General features: G+C 35.3%; 2 protein-coding genes and 1 pseudogene across 6 annotated transcripts in view; 2 read left to right on the plus strand and 1 right to left on the minus strand.

Annotated features, from left to right (window-relative positions):
* The first annotated feature begins 2,649 nt into the window (after window positions 1–2,649).
* Window positions 2,650–4,255, plus strand: LOC140879232 (uncharacterized; annotated as a pseudogene).
* Window positions 4,256–5,661: 1,406 nt separating this feature from the next.
* Window positions 5,662–9,872, minus strand: LOC140879233 (uncharacterized). The gene is made up of 6 exons (XM_073282906.1): window positions 9,000–9,872; window positions 8,734–8,954; window positions 7,631–8,027; window positions 7,396–7,480; window positions 6,291–7,185; window positions 5,662–5,692 (listed from the first exon to the last, which is right to left on the minus strand). Exons 1-6 carry the CDS (start codon window positions 9,870–9,872, stop codon window positions 5,662–5,664), a joined length of 2,502 nt encoding a protein of 833 aa, XP_073139007.1.
* Window positions 9,873–19,969: 10,097 nt separating this feature from the next.
* The window catches only part of LOC140881122 (nuclear pore complex protein NUP155), a 31,981-nt gene continuing 29,133 nt past the window's right edge, over window positions 19,970–22,817 (plus strand). For all 5 annotated transcript variants that reach the window (XR_012149807.1, XR_012149806.1, XR_012149808.1 and 2 more), the window contains exons 1-2: window positions 19,970–20,376; window positions 21,763–21,932. Coding sequence is in view for 2 of the 5 variants with exons in the window: in XM_073286172.1 (XP_073142273.1) it covers window positions 20,215–20,376; window positions 21,763–21,932 (332 nt within the window). In the remaining 3 variants the exon portion in view is untranslated. The remainder of the gene's footprint in view (window positions 20,377–21,762; window positions 21,933–22,817) is intronic.

Here is a 22,817-nt window from a genome sequence, read left to right on the forward strand (position 1 = left end):
TTATATCAAAATTTTAACTCATAAAGATAGTCATTATTAGTTATGCTTGTTTTTCTTATAACCGAACATAAAATTTTATTTGGAGCGATTCCAACAATAAAAAATTGCACCACGTCTTAAGGCATACACAAAAAATAGCGACATAAATTGTTTGATGATTAAAATTTACCCTGATGGTGATTTACTGTAAAAAAAAAATATACATGGTAATTATATATTTATTTTTAGGCACTTAAATTCATTTAAATTTTACTACTGGACTCGGATTGGATGCACTGTTAACATTAAATTCGATTGTAGTTTTAATTAATTTTGTTTTTTAGTTAGTACAACCTTAAATATAAATATATACTAGTTTGCATATTGGCTTAATTTCAAAAAGTAAAATAAAAGGGTCGGAAGCACTCAACATCTTGACAAGGATCACGAATATAATTAACGTAATTCACACAAAAAAATTTACCAGATAAAGTTTTATATCAAGACATTGAGCCAGAAAATTTTATTCTCGATGTAAGGTTTACATTGAATATAAATTATATTAATGATCAATTCCTTCTAACAGATTGACAATAAATTTTTCTCAGGGAGACGATGTAATAATATGTGATTTGGATGCCATGTGCTTGGAGGGTAGTCCATTCATCATCAAAACGAAACCATACAAAGATGGTAGGTATTTTATGTGGATTGAATTTTTTTTACCTATATACAAATCTCAGATATTTACTTTGATTTTCTTTCTAATTTTATTTTCAGATGTAGAAGAGACTCGTAGATCTGCATACCAAAAAAGGTACATTTTTAATTATGTAAACTGATAGTTGCATTTTAGACAACCATATATGTTGCTTGAACACCCAATCACCGGCAAAACAAGTGGTGTCACGGACTGAACCAGTGGATCAGTTTCTGCGTCCCAGTATTTTATCATCCGATTGCCAAGAATTGGATGCCAGAGAGATTATTAACTTGGTACTCAGTTGTCTTGATTCCAATATGGAAGATAGATCCACTTTGGCAAAGAGATTACAAGCTATCAAATAAAGAGCTATCAGTTAGAAATGCTTGTAGCTGAAATGTACTGTTCTTACTTTCATATGATATAACTTCTAGTTTCGTGCTTCGACCCCAAATGTGCTTCATCTAGAAGATAGATTGGATGTTTGATTTGGTCATGCTTATGATTTCTTTCATCTTAGGGGACTCTAGGTGCTTCATCATGTAAAGATGGATGCAGCTTAAACTTGTTACTACTTATGTCTGTGATGGATAGAACACTTTCCTACCGTCATTTCTTTGGCTGAACCAAGTGTGTTAAGCTGCTTTCCCAGCTTGATTATGGTTTCTTCACACTCAACCAACTTTACCGATGCTCTCGTTTTCTTCATTCCCTGTCAATTTCAATAATCATTTGTCAGTAGTTTAAGGGTTTCCATATGATACACGAGAAGATAGAAATCTGGGTAGAGGCAAAAAGAGTGATTGCATACCTCACCGGGATTGCCTTGGTTACATTTGACAAGATATACCTCGTGAGCTACTTACAAGTTACATCTGAGTCATAAAATATGCATAGCATATATATTTATACGGTTTTGATATATGAACACTACCACAAAATTTCATTTTACTCCTGAATGGTCAAATGAAAAGACAATCAATACAAGTTATATGTGTACAAAGGTAGGGATGATAATGGGTCGGGTTCGGGTAGGATTTCATACATCCGTATCCATCCCCATTTATTATATCTATCTCATACCCATCTTCATCTCCGTTGGGTATTTAACTTTAATCCCCATCCCCATACCCATCGAAGGATGGATACCCATTTCCTACCCAAATATCCTATTACTACATACAATTGAATTTTTCAAAATTTATTATTTAGATAAAAATTGCTTATTCACCAAATTTTTATAAGAACAATAAGAAAAATATGAAAGATAAAAAAATTAGCAAAGTAAACATAATATAAGAAATAAAAATATATTATATATAATTTATCCCAACACCATTATTATACAAAATAGTATTACACTAATAATTTTCTATGTTCCATCCAACTACCAAATTCAAAAAAAAATTTAATTAACATTTATTTAATATAATAAATACATAAATAAATATAATATTTATATATAATATATGTGTATCAGTATTCTAAATGGCGGTGCCTAGGCGGTAGGCGGCCCTCGACCGCCACGCCTCGGCATGAGGCGGTCGTTTCAGGCGGCCCAAGCTGCGAGGCGGGCGTCGAGGCGGTCGAGGCGGGCGAGGCGGGTGCTCGGGCGGTTGAAGCCGTTGAGGCAGCCGAGGCTTTTTAAATTCAGTCAAGGTCCATAGTCAACTAATTTTAAATTCTAGTCAAAAGTCAATAAATTTTAAAATTTTAGTCAAAGTTTATCTATTTTAAAACCCTAGATCTTGACTCATTTCAAAAACACTAACCACTTTTTTTCATTTTTGCTCTCCCACCTTCCACCACACACCTCAGCCGCCAGCCGCCAGCCGCCAGCTGCCAACCGCCATCAGCAAGCATTTTAGGTTAGTTTTGCATATTTCACCAACTTTTACATGTAATTTCAGATTTCTTATTTCAAAATTGAAATTTACTATTTTTTTTCTTTTATTTGTTGAAGATTAATGGCAGAAAATGATAACCAACCGGAGTTGGAATTTAAGCCAAAGTCAAAAGATATTGTTTGGGATTATGGGATATTGTATAATAAAGAAAAAAGAGATTGGATAACATGTAAGTTGTGTAAGAGGCTTATTAAAGGAGGAGTTTATAGGATGAAAATTCATATTGCGGGTATTGTAGGACAAGTTGAAGCTTGTCCTAAAGATTCCGATGAGGACAAAAAAAGAGTGAAATCTTATCTTGAAAATAACAAGAATAAGAAGCGAGAAATAATGGAAGAACTAAATGAAGAGAGAGCGGAGGTAAACATATGTGTTGTTGAAGAGGACGGTGATTGTCAAGTGATAGGAGATTCTTCAAAAAAAAAAGTCAAAGCACCTCGGGCCTATTGATAAGTGGACGTCCGCAATTGATCCAACAAAGGCAAGACAACAAAACATAAATGATGCCTTGAAGTTAAAGTTTACAAATGATGTACATGAGTATGTTGCTAGATGGATTTATGAAGAGGGAATTCCTTTTCATGCAATTGATAATCAAAGCTTTAGACAACTTGTAGAGCCAATTGGACAATTCGGTCCGGGCTACGAACCTCCAAGTCAATATCTTTTAAGAGAGCCACTTTTGAAGCAAGAAGTCGAGAGGACTAAATTATCTTTAAAAAATCATGAAGAAGAGTGGATGAAAAATGGATGTTCAATAATGACCGATGCATGGACCGATCGCAAGAGGAGAAACATTATGAATATATGTGTTAATTGCAAGCTAGGCACTTCATTTCTTGGTTCGATTGAAGAATCCATGGAGGCACACACCGGTCTTTACATCTTTTAGTTTGTTGAAAAATATATCATTGATATTGGCCCGCAACATGTTGTTCAAGTAGTGACGGACAATGCCACAAACGATATGGCGGCGGCGGATTTATTGAAGGTTACACAACCTCAAATTTTTTGGACCTCTTGTGCTACCCATACAATCAACCTCATGCTTGAAGCAATTGGAAAACTACCAAAGTTTAGTGGAATGCTTGAGAAAGCAAAGGCCTTAACCATATTCATCTATGCACATCATAGAACTTTGGCTATTATGAGGAAATATACCAAGAAGAGGGACATTGTGAAGCCCGGGGTGACTAGATTTGCTACTTAATTTTTTACTTTGGAAAGTCTCAAAGACAAGAAAGATCAATTGAGACTTATGTTCACATCCGAAGAGTGGAGAAAAACAAAATTACGAAGTAGTGTGAAGGGGAAAGCGGCGGAGGCGACGGTAACAAGTATATCTTTTTTGAATGGTGTTTCTTTGGCTTTGAGTGTTTTCACCCCTTTGGTGAAAGTTTTACGTCTTGTTGATGGTGACAAGAAGCCCTCAATGGCATTTTTATTGGGTGCACTTAAACAAGCCAAAGAAGACATTACAAAGTCTTTCAAAAAAGAGGAAAATGCCACCCCTATTTTGAAGATTATTGATGAGAATTCTAAGGGTAAACTTGCAAAGGATATACATGTTAGGACACTCCCAACAAGCCCTTGTATGCTCAAAATCAAGCAAAGGCAGTGGAAGAAACAAAAACTTTCAGAAACGTTTTCTGGTTTTCATAGTTGAAGCTTACTTGAACATGTGTATGGCTTGTGCAACTTATAAAGTTAAAAGAGGAGAGATTAAGCTTATACCTACAAGTGACAATCACTTGTGATGGACACCAAATTATTCTGAAAAGAATAAGCTCTTGAAGTGTCTCCTAATCCTTAAGCAAAACAGCAACACAATCTGAAATTTTCTGCACTAGAATTTCCAGCAGCTATGTTGAGTTGTTTGGATTCGTTCTTGGCTTGATTCACCTTGGATATACTTCAAATCAAGTCCACTACTAGATAAGAGGTTCCTCTATGGTTTTTCACTAGAAAAACCAAAGAAATTTTTGAAGAGAATGGAGTAAGAAGCACAAGAACTCAAAACAGTTTTCTGCACTTGTTCTTCTTTCAAGAGATGCTCTCTACTTGGAGTGTTTTTGGTTGTTTTTATTATCTTGAACAATCAGAAGTGTCATACACCTCAACCAACGTGGGAAACACTTTTTTAATGTCATTGAAAGAGTTGTCCATCAATAATAGAGAATGCATGTGAGTTTGTTTCCCAAACATTAATGCAAAACATGTGGCAAGTTGGAAGACCACAAAAATCTGCATACTACAACATTTTGGGGCTATTCTCTTGTTGGACTTTGCATTTCATATGGATCACAATCTAATGGAATTGTCATACAAGGTCCAATGCATAATGAGCTTGAAAAAATTCAAGTCCATTAACTCTCACTTGGGCTTGAACAATTCAAGTTCAATGATTTTAAAGTTTCTAAAATAAATGGTAAGTTTCTCTCGAATTTTCAACGATTGAAAATAATGAACGTTTAATCCAATTAAACGTTGGTCGTTAAATTCAACCATTAAATTTAACTATCTCAACAGGATTCTCAAATCTAGTAATTGTGTGACCCTCAATGGTTCAAGGATACAACTAGCCATGGGTTCACAACCTTTGTGATTCGGAATAACATTTATTCATTATACGGACTTACCCTTATTGCCCCATTCAATAGTCAACTATTGATTATTGAATGTCATAAAAATTTTGATTAGACCCATCAAATCATGGTATGAGCGCCTAGCAGCATCGCCCCATGATTCCCTAGGTATCACTAATAGTGCCTGCAAGAACCAGTGGATTATGGTTAGCGTACATTACAGTCCCTTCATCTCATAAATCCCGATCGAATCAGCAACCATTGGTATATCGAGAGTTGCTTATGATTCAATAACTATATTATATCATCTTGGATAATGCATAGTGGTATTGTATATGCAACTAGAGAAACCATTTCCCTAAAGCATATATCATGCTCTGGCCAGAGACTGAATACACATTCATTTCCTCAAATCATATAGGATCCACATTTCTCAAATGTGTGGTGAATCTCCGACGACAACCACTGACTCTCATGTATGTCATAGCTACACCCAACCATACCACTGTGGTGCTCTCCTGGAGCCAGTAAGATGATCAAAGTTTAGTATTAGTACATAGAGCCTAGTGTTGTCCCGTGTCATAAGGAATAATGGTGTACAACCATAATCAGGACTTCATCCACTCGAAAAACTGATAACCACTTGGAAAGTCCTACAAGGGTAGTTCTATGAACACATCCTATGTGTCACCATCTGTATGCTTCAAACATCCTATGTCCATTACCAATAAAATGTGGTACTCCACATCACAGATGATAGTCTCAATCTTAAGCGACCCTTATCCTTCTTTTGGACGGCTTAATCGACTATGAACTATGTTTAGAATATACAGTGGAATAAAGATGTGTTTCATTACTACCATCCAATGATGTCTCATTTATCATGCACTATAGTATATTCAAGGTCTTTATCAATGCAGCTTGCATGGGTATAGAGATAAAGATTGCCATATATATAGAATATAAATTGTATTAAATAAAGATTGTTTTTACATACAGTCAATAATGTCCTTCCAACAGTTGGTCTTATGGGCACCCACTCTAACAATCTCCCACTTGCCCTAATGCCAACTACTCATTAGTTTTAAACCCATTGATTCGCGATTTTTTTCGAACAATGGTCCTGGCAGGGGCTTGGTAAGTGGATCAGCAAGGTTATCTGCAGAGGCTACCCTCTCGATAATGATGTCTCCTCTTCCCACAATCTCCCATATGATGTGGAACTTCCTTAGTATATGTTTGGATCTGTGATGAGATCTGGGTTCCTTTGCTTTGGCAACGGCACCAGTGTTGTCGCAGTAAACCGGTACTGGATCAACAGCATAAGGAATGATGCCCAATTCTTGAACAAAATTTCTCAACCAAACTGCCTCCTTTGATGCATCCGATGCTGCAATGTATTCTGCCTCAGTAGTGGAATCCGCCACGGTGTCTTGCTTGGAACTCTTCCAAGAGACAGCGCCACCATTAAGAATAAATACAAAACCAAAGGTTGATTTCGAATCATCCACATCTGTTTGGAAGCTAGAGTCAGTATAGCCTTCCAATTTTAATTCTCCTCCCCCGTATACCATGAACATATTCTTAGTCCTTCGCAAGTATTTCAGAATATCTTTCACAGCTTTCCAATGCATTGGACCGGGGTTTGCCTGATATCTGCTTGTGACACTCAGACCAAATGCAATATCAGGCCTTGTTGAAATCATATTATACATGACACTACTAATGGCTGATGCGTACGGTATGCGTGTCATCATCTCTATCTCCTCATCACTTTTAGGGCACATTGACTTAGATAGAGAAATTCCATGACACATTGGTAGATGTCCTCTCTTGGATTCTTCCATAGAGAACCTTCTCAGTATGGTATCTATATAGGTGGATTGGGTCAAACCCAACATCATCTTTGATCTATCTCTATAGATCTTTATGCCCAAAATATAGGATGCTTCACCCATATCTTTCATCAAGAATTTACTGGATAACCACACTTTAGTTGATTGCAACATTCCTACATCATTCCCAATGAGAAGAATGTCATCAACATAAAGTACTAAAAATGTCACTACATTACTGTTAACCTTTTTATACACACACGGTTCTTCAAGATTTTTAACAAAACCAAACTCTTTGATTGTGCCATCAAATCTTAAGTTCCAACTTCTTGATGCCTGTTTGAGACCATAAATAGATCTCTGAAATTTGCATACCTTATGCTCACTTCCTATGGTTGTGAATCCTTCAAGTTGAGACATGTAAATCTCTTCCTTAATGTTGCCATTAAGAAATGCTGCCTTCACATCCATCTGCCATATTTCATAGTCATACCATGCTGCTATGGCAAGTAGTATCCTAATAGACTTGAACATCGCTACCGGTGAAAAAGTTTCCTCATAGTCAATGCATGGCCTTTGAGTAAAACCTTTTGCCACCAAGCGAGCTTTGAAGGTTTGTACCTTCCCATCCTCTCCAAGTTTCCTTTTGTAAATCCATTTGCAACCTATAGGAACGATTCCATCAGGAGGATCTACTAAAGTCCAAACTTGGTTGGAATGCATCGAGTCAAACTCTGATTGCATAGCTTCAAGCCATTGGGATGAATCGACATCAAAAATAGCTTCCTTAAAAGTTCTTGGATCACATCCAACTTCAGGTCCAACCTGATCACCTTCAAGAAGAAGACCATATCTTATAGGTGGTCTTGAAGTCCTTTCGGATCTTCTACGTACGTGTATCTCAGGTATTGGTTGTTGGGGTGTAAGATCTTCAGTGGGTTGTGCTTGAACCTCTTCAAGCTCTACTATATTTCCCTTTCTATCCAATAGAAATTTCTTCTCGAGGAAGGTGGCATTCCTAGAAACAAACACATTTGTTTCTTTAGGATATAGAAATAATATACAATAGAATTCTTTGGATACCCTATGAAGTAGCATAAAATGGATCGACTATCCAATTTATTCCCCACTTCCTTCTTTACATAAGCAGGACACCCCCATACCTTCAGGTATGAATATTTAGGAACCTTTCCTTTCCATATTTCATATGGTGTCTTATTCACTGTTTTAGTATGTACATTGTTCAATAACATTACAGCTGCTTCAAGCGCATAGCCCCAAAATAAAGAAGGCAACTCAGTGAAACTCATCATTGATCGGACCATGTCCATCAATGTTCTATATTTGAAGTAAGTCTGTCCATACTTAGTACCAATACTAAGTGGACCACACACAACAGATCATGTGCACGTTTGACTTTACCATTAAATGACAACTTAGTCATTTTTCCTTTCAGACATGATTCACAAGTTTGCAAGGAGTTTATATTTGACATGTCATACATGCCAACTCCCACTAGCTTTGACATCCTTGTTGGGGAAATATGACCTAGTCTAGCATGTCATAAGTGTGCTGGGTTGAAACTATTAACCTTTCGTTTTGATGTTGTTGATTCATGTAATTGCATATTTTTTATCGGGATCTCTTTGATTTTCAAGTTGTAAAGATCATTTTCTAATTCCCCATTTGCAATCAAACATTCATTTTTGTAAATATTGCAAAACCCTTTTGCAAATGTACAAACAAATCCATCTCTATCTAACATAGGAATGGATATAATGTTTTTCACAAGATCAGGAACATACAAAACATCTTTAAGATACAACTTAAAGTTATTATTCAACACTAAATAAACACCTCCTTTAGCTTTTGCGGCAACTCTTGCTCCATTGCCCATCCTCAAGAAAGTCTCACTTTTCCTGAGTCGCTTGCTTCTTGTCATCACCTGCAAATCATTGCATAGATGAGAACCACAGCCGGTATCCAATACCCAAGAAGAAGTATTAATCAAGACATTTATTTCTATGTAGAACATACCCTTTTCAGAACGTTTTTGAGAAAGGTAATCCCTGCAATTGCGCATCCAATGCCCAGGTTGTTTGCAGTGAAAACAAACATCGTCTTTCTTGTCGGTTTTGGGAGCATTCAACAAATGCTTTTTATTGGGTTTGTTTTTTCGGGTTGGAGCAGAACGCTTCTTGCCCTTTCCTTTAGTCCATTTCTTCGCACGAGACGAAGAGCCAACAAGGAGAACTGGTTTCTCCTTTTTCATGGTTGCTTCAAATGAAGTAATCATGTTGACCAACTCTTCAAGGGTGGCCTCAATCTTATTCATGTTGAAGTTTACCACAAACCCATCAAATGAATTTGGTAAAGACAATAGCAGGACGTAAACTAAAAGCTCATGGGGATGTACCATGTCAAGGCTTACCAATCGCTCAATATACCCAATCATGCGAACACAATGCTCATGAACCGAAGTCCCTTCTCGCATACGTGCAGTCATGAGTGCTTTTACAGTTGTGAACCTTTCAGCTCTTGTTTGTGCACCATACAACTCTTGTAGGTGTAGGTGAATGCTAGCAGCATTCACCGTTTCCTCAAATTGCCTTTGTAATTCATTTGACATCGAAGCCAACATATAGCACTTTGCTTTAAGATCATGGTCCCACCAAGTCTCAAGCTTCTTCAGCTCATCAGGGCTGATGTCCTTAGCTGCCTCTTTTGGAGGTGCTTTTGTTAGTACATATGTTAACTTCTCCGACGCCAGTACGATTTTTAGGTTTCTTAGCCAATCAGAGTAATTTGGTCCAGTAAGTTTGTTTGTATCGAGGATAGCAGATAATGGATTGCGATTAGACATATTCGAAATTTTAACTGAAAATGGAAACAGATAAAATGTTACTGATTATTTAATCAATTTAATAAGACATAAAATATGGTCTTTTATTTTATGAATTACCCTCCCACTGTTTTTGACATTTTCACCACCCTTTAATGAAAATGAGAAATCATATTTCCTCAGTGAGAGCATGAAGTCCACTTGACTAATTTTGATCCCTGAATAATATCAGCCGATCTCAATTCCCAAAGGTAGTTTCCAATTACATCCAATGTAACCTTCATGTTATTCGCCTCATGATTATATATGAGCCCAATAATATGACGCCTCATATAAATTTCATGTCAGACATACCCATCAATTTGAGTTACTGCCGATGGTCCCATAAGATCCCCCAATAATATGAGCCGAAGTCATGGGAGTCCCACTTAACTCACATCATGTATGTCAGTGGAGGTCATAACTTTCCGATGTTCAAGTCTCCCCAATAATATGAGCCAGACTTGACCATGGGTAGCGTTCATCATGCAACCACTGTTGATGGAAGGCAGGAATTATTAAGCAATTTAATTTTCCCTTTAATGGTCTTGATATAAATTTTGAATCGTATTCAAAATAAGGGATTTTATTTTTGAAATTTATCTCATCTTTTGAACATTTCAAAATCGTGCCATGTTTGTAGTATGTTGCCGGATTCATTAAATTTTGTTATCGTATAACATACATACTAATTTACTATATATATTGCATATATATCATAAATATTTAGGATGATCGATCACCGAGAGCTATGTCGATCCTTGTTTTACCGAGACAAGGATCTAGGTCGTACCCTAGGTAATGTAGGTATGCAATGCAATCCTATTACATTGTTTAATTTATTTTACATATCTTCGGTCTTCAATCTTGATCATCATTTCCATCGCCTTCGAGCTCCCACTATTTCTAATGTCGTACATTAAAAATTCCATGGCACATAAAGAGATACATCACAAGGGGTGGGGATTGAGCCATAGAACAAGCTCATTATGTAATGATAATTCATTATTACATAACCGAATGAAAAAAAAATCCTAGCATTCACCTAGCACATTGGTCATGATTCTCGATCATCCATGGTATAATAATAATAATAATATCATATATTATAACCGAATAATTAAATCCAATTTAATTATTAGTATCAAGTATAATATCACTCGTGTGAAACCATTTCACAAAAATTTGCACAAAAATATTATTGTTAATCAAATCTAATTTGATTAAACATCACACATCAAATCAAAAATTAATTAAACAATTTAATTAATTTTAAATTGATTTATATGTGATTAATTTTGAAAAATCATATTTTTCAAAAAACACTTGATGTCAAGTTCTACGGGCATAAACGTTTTAACCCAAACCGGATGTCATACGATCGTATCGTTCTATCCACTGCTTCAATGACTTGTTGAACCATTCAACAATAATTATTTCCAAATACTAGGGGTGTTCATCGGTCGGTTCGGTCCGGTTTTCGGTTTTTTATTTCGGTTTTTCCGGTTTTCGGTTTTAGAAATATATAATCCGATATCTGAACCGTTTTCCTTCGGTTCGGTTTGGTTTTTTACTAAATCGGTTCGGTTATTTCGGTCGGTTATTTCGGTTTTGATATAATTATTTTAATTAATATTATAAATCTATTTTAAAATATAATATGTTATCTTTTAACTGATTTTTTTGTAAAATATTTAAATTCAAAGTTTAAATGACTTAAATAAACAACAATCAACTAAAAATTATTTAAAATGATTATTTATTCACTAGGTATCATCTCAAAAAATATATAATATAAAAAATTATATAAATAAAATTATTAATTTAATTAAATTTCGGTTTTTTCGGTCGGTTCGGTTTTGAGATATATAATCCGAAACCGAACCAAATAAATTTCGGTTTTAACATTTATATCCGAATTTCAAATTTCGGTTTTCGGTTCGGTTCGGTGTTTGGTTTTTCTGGTTTGGATTTCCGGTTTTTTCGGTTTTATCCGAAGTTTGAACACCCCTACCAAATACACCATCACAAGAACAATAATATATTAACCAAGCATAAACAAGGCAACAACATTTTTAAAAAGTTTGAAAAAACAATTCAGCAACTATAATTTGCTTGTTGTTGTGTTTTGGCTTGTTGTATTACATTATTTTCTTTTTGCATATCTATCAACCAACCCATTAGAGTGTAAACATCACTTTGACAGTAGATCTACCATATATTAAATTTGTCCATGAATGATGAAGTTCACAACCTCATTCCTTCCATAACAACTCAAATATTTAGCAAATGACATTCATGTGTTTCTATGGCATATCATTTTGTTTCATTGACTTTCAATGCAAATGGATCTGTTGGTTGAACACTTAAGTGTTCTATATACATGTTCAATGGTGTTTTAGCATGTGGAGAGTCAATCCAACACACCCTCATAACCTTAAAACCGAAATCAAGCGCAAGGAAGTGCACAGATTTTTCTGCACAACAAAAACAGATTTTTGTTTGGAAGTTTAGGTTGTTTTCATGACTCCTCCATCACCTATACTTGCTTATTAACGTCTTAACAGCATGTTAGGTTGTATTTAATTTCATAAAAGTGGTCCTTAGGTGTCCAACACCATAAAACCGAATTCAAAATAAAAACAACATGACAGTAGGTTCATTTGACAGCAGAAATTTAAGAATGTATGCTTGTGCAAGTGAGTGATGTTTAGCTTGATTCCTCAAACCATACACCAAGGGATCCTTAAAGCTCTGATACCACTGAAGGATATACATGTTAGGACACTCCCAACAAGCCCTTGTATGCTCAAGATCAAGCAAAGGCAGCGGAAGAAACAAAAACTTTCAGAAACGTTTTCTGGTTTTCATAGTTGAAGCTTACTTGAACATGTGTATGGCTTGTGCAACTTATAAAGTTAAAAGAGGAGAGATTAAGCTTATACCTACAAGTGACAATCACTTTTGATGGAAACCAACTTATTCTCAAAAGAATAAGCTCTTGAAGTGTCTCCTAATCCTCAAGCAAAACAGCAACACAATCTGAAATTTTCTGCACTAGAATTTCCAGCAGCTATGTTGAGTTGTTTGGCTTCGTTCTTGGCTTGATTCACCTTGGATATACTTCAAATCAAGTCCACTACTAGATAAGAGGTTCCTCTATGGTTTTGCACTAGAAAAACCAAAGAAATTTTCGAAGAGAATGGAGTAAGAAGCACAAGAACTCAAAACAGTTTTCTGCACTTGTTCTTCTTTCAAGAGATGCTCTCTACTTGGAGTGTTTTTGGTTGTTTTTATTATCTTGAACAATCAGAAGTGTCATAAACCTCAACCAATGTGGGAAACACTCTTTTAATGTCATTGAAAGAGTTGTCCATCAATAATAGAGAATGCATGCGAGTTTGTTTCCCAAACATTAATGCAAAACATGTGGCAAGTTGGAAGACCACAAAAATCTGCATACTACAACATTTTGGGGCTATTCTCTTGTTGGACTTTGCATTTCATATGGATCACAATCTAATGGACTTGTCATACAAGGTCCAATGCATAATGAGCTTGAAAAATTCAAGTCCATTAACTCTCACTTGGGCTTGAACAATTCAAGTTCAATGATTTTAAAGTTTCTAAAATAAATGGAACACTTCGATTTATTTTATAAGTTTCTCTCGAATTTTCAACGATTGAAAATAATGAATGTTTAATCCAATTAAACGTTGGTCGTTAAATTCAACCATTAAATTTAACTATCTCAACGGGATTCTCAAATCTAGTAATTGTGTGACCCTCAATGGTTCAGGGATACAACTAGCCATGGGTTCACAACCTTTGTGATTCGGAATAACATTTATTCATTATGCGGACTTACCCTTATTGCCCCATTCAATAGTCAACTATAGATTATTGAACGTCATAACAATTTTGATTAGACCCATCGAATCATGGTATGAGCGCCTAGCAACATCGCCCCATGATTCCCTAGGTATCACCGATAGTTCCTGCAAGAACTAGTGGATTATGGTTAGCGTACATTACAGTCCCTTAATCTCATATATCCCGATCGAATCAGCAACCATTGGTATATCGAGAGTTGCTTATGATTCAATAACTATATTATATCATCTTGGATAATGCATAGTGGTATTGTATATGCAACTAGAGAAACCATTTCCCTAAAGCATATATCATGCTCTGGCCAGAGACTGAATACACATTCATTTCCTCAAATCATATAGGATCCACATTTCTCAAATGTGTGGTGAATCTCCGACGACAACCACTGACTCTCATGTATGTCATAGCTACACCCAACCATACCACTGTGGTGCTCTCCTAGAGCTAGTAAGATGATCAAAGTGTAGTATTAGTACATAGAGCCTAGTGTTGTCCCGGGTCATAAGGACTAATGGTGTACAACCATAATCAGGACTTCATCCACTCGAAAAACTGATAACCACTTGGAAAGTCCTACAAGGGTAGTTCTATGAACACATCCTATGTGTCACCATCTGTATGCTTCAAACATCCTATGTTCATTACCAATGAAACGTGGTACTCCACATCACAGATGATAGTCTCAATCTTAAGCGACCCTTATCCTTCTTTTGGACGGCTTAATCGACTATGAACTATGTTTAGAATATACAGTGGAATAAAGATGTGTTTCATTACTACCATCCAATGATGTCTCATCTTTCATGCACTATAGTATATTCAAGGTCTTTATCAATGCAGCTTTCATGGGTATAGAGATAAAGATTGCCATATATATAGAATATAAATTGTATTAAATAAAGATTGTTTTTACATAGAGTCAATAATGTCCTGCCAACAGTTGGTCTTATGGGCACCCACTCTAACAACTTGATAGTCCTTTGCACTATGCCGCTTACTTGTTGAATCCGGTCTTTTACTTCAAAGATTCAAGCTTGTCAAATGACACCAAGATTATGAATGAGTTCTTGAATTGTGTCGAGATCATTTTTTCCCACCGATGAGAACATGCAATCTACCATTGCTAATGATAAATTGTTGAAGTATAAGAATAAATTCGATAACTTTGGAAGAAAAATGGCAATCACGGCATATGAGAAGGTAGATGTGTACCATGACTTTGATCCGGGTAAATCTCTTTCCTTTATTTCTATTCACTAACATACATGTAGTTTTTTTTTTACCTATCTTTGGTTTAAATTTTAATTACTTTTTTTGCCTCTTTAATTTTTGAAGTTGGATGGTGGTCCAATTATGGTGGTGACACTCCAAACTTAGAAAAAATGGCAATGAGATTTCTCTTTTTGACAAGTAGTTCATCGAGATGTGAAAGAAATTGGAGTCAATTTGAAGGGGTAAATGTTAAGTAGTAATTCGTAAATTATGTTATAGACCATTTATTTTATTAATGACAATGGTTTAAAACTTTAAATGTTGAGATACATACTAAAAAGAGGAATAGGCTCGAGACATCAAGATTGAATGATCTTGTATATGTCAAATTAAATGCCAATCTTATGAAGAAGAAAAGTAAAAGAGAAATGGGAGGAGATTCGCTTCTATCCTCACAAGCTAGTGTAGCTCAAGGTTGGCTTGTTGATGGTGGTGATGAAGATAAGGTCGAGTCGGGTTCCGGACTTACTTGGAGAATGGTAGCGGAGGCCTCCGGAGCGGATGAAGTGCTACAACCAAGAAGGAGTGCAAGGAACACCCCATTAGAGAACTTGATAAAGATTTAGATACATCGGAGGAGGAGAAGGAAGAAGATGTTGATTTTGAGTCCGATGACGAGAGGATTATGAATGTTGTTGATGGTGCATATGTGGATGATTTAGAAGATTAGTTGTGTTTAGTCTAGTACTTATTGACATAATGTCCTAGTGGATTGAAACTTTGAATTTTAAACTTAGTGTTTTTGTCAAAGTAATTATATTACTTTGTATTAATATGATGATGTATCTTTATTGATTATCTTGTTAGTTTGAGTTTATATATTTATTTGCACCTTGTATAGATGGTATTTTATTTATGAAGATTTTTTTTATGCATGACTATATATGATTACCCATAAAAATGCTTAAAAAAAATTCAACCGCCTAGGCGGCCGAGGCGGTAGGCGGTCACGGACCGCACCGCCGCCGCCTCCCGCCATTTACAACACTGATGTGTATATATATATATATATATATATATATATATATATATTAAATCAGGTATTCGGGTCGGGGATGAGTAGGATGTTCTACATCCTCCTCAATCACAAAATCCGAAATCCCCATACCCAATTACCCATTTCTTTAATCGGGTCCAAAAATACCTCCATACCCTCTTCCATTCGGGTCGAGTATCAGATTCTCCATCGAGTTTGGATTAAATTTATTTTTGATAAAGTTTTCAAATCTCGGTTGATTCGCCTGATCTGCTTCTCTTTTGAGTAATTCTCCTGAAACTGGTATTCACTTACACTTTGTTTTCTTCAACAACTTTCCTTTTATGACATTCCCCTTCTGATGACTTTAGTTCAAATTTTTTCAGAAACATTTATTGCGTCTCTTTGTATCCTGAAGTGTTATGGGAAAGAGTGAACATATATGACTCTTTGTATTCCCTAAATATGTCTATAAAAAAGATATGATCTGCATAGATTTGAACACATAAACAGTTTCTTCATCTTCTTCATAGAGTAACGATTTGAAGAGATCTGCAAGAGAGGATATTATGGAAGAGATAAATAAGGAGTACACGAATATTGTTCATTTTAAGAAAATGTCTACAAAGTCTAAAGTGGAAAGGTTGCAGTCACACAGAGCTATACCTCTTCCGCTAGCAGAAGCCGAAAAATTGGCTAGAATAAAGAAAATTCAAAATGTGGCTTGGCACATCCAAGTATATGGTCATCTTCACTTCCCAAGGTGTTTCCTCCTGATGCTCATAAAAGACAGACTGGACAAAACTCCTCTTCTCCAAATTTTCTAGATACATATTCAGGTGTGCTGAGAACCTGGATGTCCTTCTGGAGGATGGAAGTTGAGTGAGAGATTGACATTGTAAAAAATAATCTATAAATAAAGTTTATTTATATTATATTTTGTTTGTTCATTTTAGTTCATGCGAATCATTATTATTTCAACTGATAGAACTTAAAACTTAATAGCATATCAACAAATAAGAAACAAACTTAAGAAACTCATTATCGATATTAAAGTAAAAGATAGTGATGAGAAAGCTTGGTTATAGTTTGTGGTGTGTCATTCACTCACTGTCTTCAATATGTCAACCAACAATTTTTTGTATTAATCTGCAAAATGGATGTTCCCCCTTACTCCAGTTTCCCCTTACAAATTGGACTATGGTACCCAAGTCTTTGTGGGTCTTGAATCGATTTGTCCTTTAGAAACCCAAACCTTGATTAACCTAACTAGTCAATCATTGAGTGTCCCATAAGATTGATGACTTGTGCAGTTTGTGTGCGTGATAATATGCATTGAACTATGATTGATGTGATTGTGAATGTTCTTGATATGTATGTGATGTAGTGTGTTTTTTCACCCATCTCTTATTATAAGTTTGTCTATATCTTCTTTGAACTGTCCATTCATAAGGTCTATAGTTGCGTTTTCCAACCATTGAGATGTGCTTGGTTTGACTGGAATTCCAATCTTGTCTTACACAAGAACTTTCTGGCACACAACCTATTCCAAACTTCTTGCCATTGTTCTTAGTTTCAGTAGGTTTGTCATTTTGCGGAATAGGGTTACTTTGTTTATGAATCAGACTAGATTTGACAAAGTGAATATATTTCCTTTGCACATATTCAGTTTTGGCCGAGTATCAACCTTAGAACTGCTTTTATCTTCTTTAAATCCTAGACCAGTCTTCTCATTATCTGGTCTGATCTATAGTTCATGTATTGCACTCGAGGTGTCTGAAGATTTATTCTAAGTTTGAATCAGTTCAGTTTGTTCTCTTTGGTTTGATCATTTTCTTCACAAAATTATGTGAGTTTTTCTCAAATTTTCTTGGCAGTAGTACATGTCTTGATCTTGTTAAACATATTTTTGTCCAGAATTTTGTACAATATGCCCTTTACCACATTAACTAGATTGGCCTTGTTTTTTTCCTCGGTAATCCACGCTAATCTGGGCTTTTCTATCATCTGGAGTGCTTCGTCTGTTATGGCCACTGCAGTATTGTTTTTTAATATCTTCATTGGTCCATCAGTGATGATGTACCACATATAATTGTCATACGCAGATAGGTGCGCCTACATATAAAATTTCCAATCATCATATTCTTCCTTTGAAAACATAGGAATCTTGTTAAAGGGTGCCACAGCTATCAAGAGCAGTTCAAGTTAAGCAAAAACCCTGGTCTGATACAACTTGTTAGGATCGAAATATGTGTAGAGAGAGGGGGGTGGATACACTTTAAAATATTTTCAAAATTTGTCTTACAACTGAGTTGAGTTACCAACTCGATTGTCAAAATAATTTGCTTAACAAAATTTGTTTGTGAGAAATGATCTGGTCAGACTGAAATTCTCTCACGCACTAAATTGAGTTGGAGGCTTAGGCAGACTGAAAGTAAATGAAAGTAAAAGGTACAAGAGATTTTTTATGTAAGTTTGAAGATAAAACTTATATGTCTCTCCTTCTTATGTTTTCAAAAAGATTTCCACTGGAAAAATTTGATTTATACAACACTTTGCACAAATCCAATCCAATCAACCCTTGACTGGAACTCCCAGTAACACAATATCAAATCGGATAATTTTCTGATAGAGTTACAACACTATAATAAGAATACAATATGCTCTTCGAAGCTTGGCTTAGTATCACAAGTTGATCACTGATATTGATCTGATATAACAATAAGCGCGTGATAGCATCTCGAAGTATTCAGTCTGATTCTTTGCTTGAATGAGGATTGCAAAAGCTCTGAGAACTCTTGTACTATTTGATGATTAAAAAATTCAGGAGAGCTGCAACTACGTATATCTTCGAGTATTTATAGGAGATAATGTCCAACGTTTAAAAATCTGTCCGGTGAGAATTTGTTCAACAAATAGCCGAGAATTCATCAGAATGCGCCATGCGTCTTTGTCTTTTTTCCCAATATAGTAAAGATAGTATGAGACAATTGGAATGTAGCTAGATATGGGAATAACATCTTTATTCTCTTTGTATTTTTCTGCGACAACCTATATCAATCTTGAATTTACACTGAGTGTTGTTCGAAAGACATATTTGAACTTGTCTGGATTGTCTTGAACTGGTCTAGCTATCTGAACTGGTCTGACAGTGAAGATCGATCTGGAAGGACCATACTAGTTCTTTTTTGCCGAAATCTTGATCCAATAAAATTACTAATCTGATAAAAGATATCATTTTATTCTTGTTTAGATCAAATGTTTATAAGTTCGATTTAATAAATATTGAATGTGTTCTTGGTATTATTAAGCGTATCATTTGGTATGCTTAAACTTGTTCGAGTTTTATATCATCACCAAGATAAAATTTTTCCTTATCATATTTTTTAGATATCTTTTTCTATTCTTTCTATTAGTAAGAGTCCAACTCACCCAAGGTAAAGAATTCAATTTAACGGAATAAAATTGTTACTCCCATTTAAGCGTTTTCCCTAATGACACAAACATTTTTGCTATAATAATTTTTTATAATAATATTTAAAATATTAAATATATTTATTAAATTATGTCGATATTTTTAGATAATTATTAAAATGCTATTTCATGCCTCGCACGAGTGAAATTCTAGTTAAAATAAAAGAAGAAAATTTCTGAAGAAAAAGATAAATGAGAAAATGTTGGACAACTGAAAAATATAAAAAGAGTGTGGAAGAGAAAAATTCTATGAGGTTGCGAGAAAATCTAATAAGAAATTGGTGTGAGAAATAAATTTATGGGTATATTTGAAACTCAAATATAATTAAAAGAATTAATTTGATATAAAATAGAAAAATGTAAGATCAAAATTGATTAAGATAGTTCAGCATAGACTTGTCTAAAAAATGCCTCAAATTATTATAGGTTGTTTTTTACAAAACAAAAACAAGTATTTGAAAATTTGGGTTGAATTTACCCGCCGGAGTTCCTATTGATTAAAACCCTAGAATGGCTTCCCCTCCAAAACCCTTTTCTGGCCAAAACCCCCAAATTCTCGCGTGCCTAAACTTCAATGTATTATCAACTATAGGCTTGTAATTTTTTCTTATTGAATTTCAATTTCAAGACCTACTGTTAAATCCCTCGAACACGGGGGAAATTCTCGAGGCCTTTGGATAAACGAAGTTCAATTGTATCCTACTCAACATGGCAGCATGGGGAAACGAAATTGTGATGCGCGACGTCACAAATGCCGGCCTAGTGGTCAGCGATCGGATTGGCAGGGAGGTGGCTGGGCAGCTGGATCTGGAAGAAGCCCTGGAAGCTTCTAGATACATTAGTCATCCTTATTCCACTCACCCACGCGAGGTATGTGTACTGTAAGATTGTTAAAGAAACTACTCGTTAGAATACTGTTGTGAAAGGTTTATGCTTGGTTTGAGTTCAAGTATGCGGGGATTGCTAGACATTTGTGAGATTGTGGTTGTATAGTTGCATTTTTGAAATATTTTTTTGGAGTTAATTTAGTTCGAGTGTTTTTGGAATATGAATTTACTGGAGAATCAATTGCTGAGAATGCTGAAAAATGGTGTTTGGTTTCATTAGAAAGAATGCGCAGTTATGGCTAAACTACTGAGACAAAGAAAAGGTTTAGCTTGTGTTCAAAGCAGTGTGTGGTTAAAGTTTGTCACTTTGATTTTATTTTGAGTTTGGTTGGAGGAATTGTGTTGAAAAAGGGGAAAAAAAGCAAAGCAGATGTTATATTTGTTTTTCTGTCTATTTATCAGTGATTTAGGTGTGTGTTGGAGACTTGAGATATGCAACTGTGAATAACGATATCATTAATGGATGAAGCGGTGGTTTAACATTGGCATAAAGAATGCTGTGTATCTAACAGTGATTTTGGTATGTGGCGGAGACCTGTGGTGGAAAATTGAAGGCAGGCCACATGTGAACAAGGATGTCGTTAATGGATAAAGTGGTGGCTTAAGTCTTAACATTAGGGGGAACCGCGGAATGGGCTTCTTTTTGTGTTAGAAGTCCTTGATAGAACCAAAACTGAACAAAAAGTAACAATGAGTTGGGTTTACTTCTTAAGTTTTGTTTTGATGACATTAGTGCTATTAATTAATTTACTATGTTGTGAATGGTTAAGAAAGATCTGCCTTGATGAATATTGTAAGACAAACGGTAATTACCATGGTTATTAAAATTTAAAAGCCTACAAGGCGTGCTTGCTCCTCGACACAAGGTAAGGCGCGGTCCTTGAATGGAGCAAGTTTTAACCATAAAGCCCACGTCTTGGTGTGTGTTAAGAGCTCAAAGCCAAATTTAAGCATATCTTCTACGCAGAGACTGTAGATTCATGATGAATTGCAACACAAAAAAATGCATTTTCTCATATATACTACATTGTTTTATTATCCTGTAATAATTTATAAAATACTTGTCCAATTGTATGTGATGAAATTTTCTCTAGATGTTAATATTTGAGTATATTATTTTAGGGTGCTTCACTTGCCTCTCCTTGTGCGTGCTTACTGCCTAGGCTATCTGATAACTTTTGTAGTTACTATTTTCATTTCCATCATTGAAATTTCATGTTCATTATCATGTAAAATGTTAATCTTATCTGAATTTTTTTCTTATTTGCATGTTGTCGTTCGAATTGAGCAATCTTAACAATGTTCTGCCAAACATGTTTTGTTTATTTTGGAAATTATTGGCTGTTAAACTTTCATGCTTTGATTTCAGTGGCCTCCTTTGGTTGAAGTCGTGGACACTTGGGAGCTGCCTCCAGTGCTGATTGAGAGATACAATGCAGCCGGTGGAGAGGGAACAGCTTTATGTGGAATATTTCCAGAGATTAGACGTGCATGGGCATCAGTGGATAATTCTATATTTCTTTGGCGTTTTGATAAGTGGTGAGTATTGTGCAGTGGTTGGATCTTATGACAGATAGACATCTAGACTTGTTCACAACCACTAATTGTGGTGAATAAATGTTTGTCAACCAGAAAGAAACTGTATTAAATTTAAATGTTTCACGATTTTATCTTCGTCGGATTTATGTAAAAGGAATTTCGTCTGCAAAATTTGTGCATTACAAGTTGACATGCTGTCATCAAACTAAGAAAGATTTTGTAGTCTCAGAATATGTTATTGAGTAGAGAGGCTATTGCGAGGGTAATTGCATGTTTTTTTGGAATGGAAGATGAGTGTAAGAATTAAAGGCTAGTCAAACTGAAGTGGGTGATTTATTTTTAGTTAGAACTGGTATGAAATCATTTTCATTCCCTTTAGACTATTTCTAGGTTTGATGTATGACATTAAATAATGTTATTGACGAGGATCCTATGTGGAGCCAATATTTTTGCTAGAGGGAAATTATCCAGGAGCAGAATGATGATTTTTAGTGGAAATAAAGGGTTTAGGGGACAAAGTCAAATTTTTATATTTCTTAGCAGGACAAAAAAAATGAAGCGATGGTGGAGCCATCCTAGCGCTATCAACTCATCCAAGTTGGGCTGGGACCACTGGGTTTAGGTTTCCAGGGTTGGAGCCTATTACTAAATGAGATAATCCAGATTTCATCTGATTCTAATTGCATAAGAAATTAGGTTCCGTAGATTAATTGACATCACAGTTCACAGATCCATATCATTTAATGAAAAGGGGACATTTAAATGTCATGGACCCGGTCCAAAGATGCTGAATGTTCCTCAACAAGTATTTGTCTCACATTCCTGTTTGACTACTTCTATTCCATAACAATAATTTTTCCACACTTTCATCTCCGTACTTGTTTT

This window comes from Henckelia pumila, chromosome 2 (assembly GCF_033568475.1).
Source record: "Henckelia pumila isolate YLH828 chromosome 2, ASM3356847v2, whole genome shotgun sequence".
NCBI lineage: Eukaryota > Viridiplantae > Streptophyta > Magnoliopsida > Lamiales > Gesneriaceae > Henckelia > Henckelia pumila.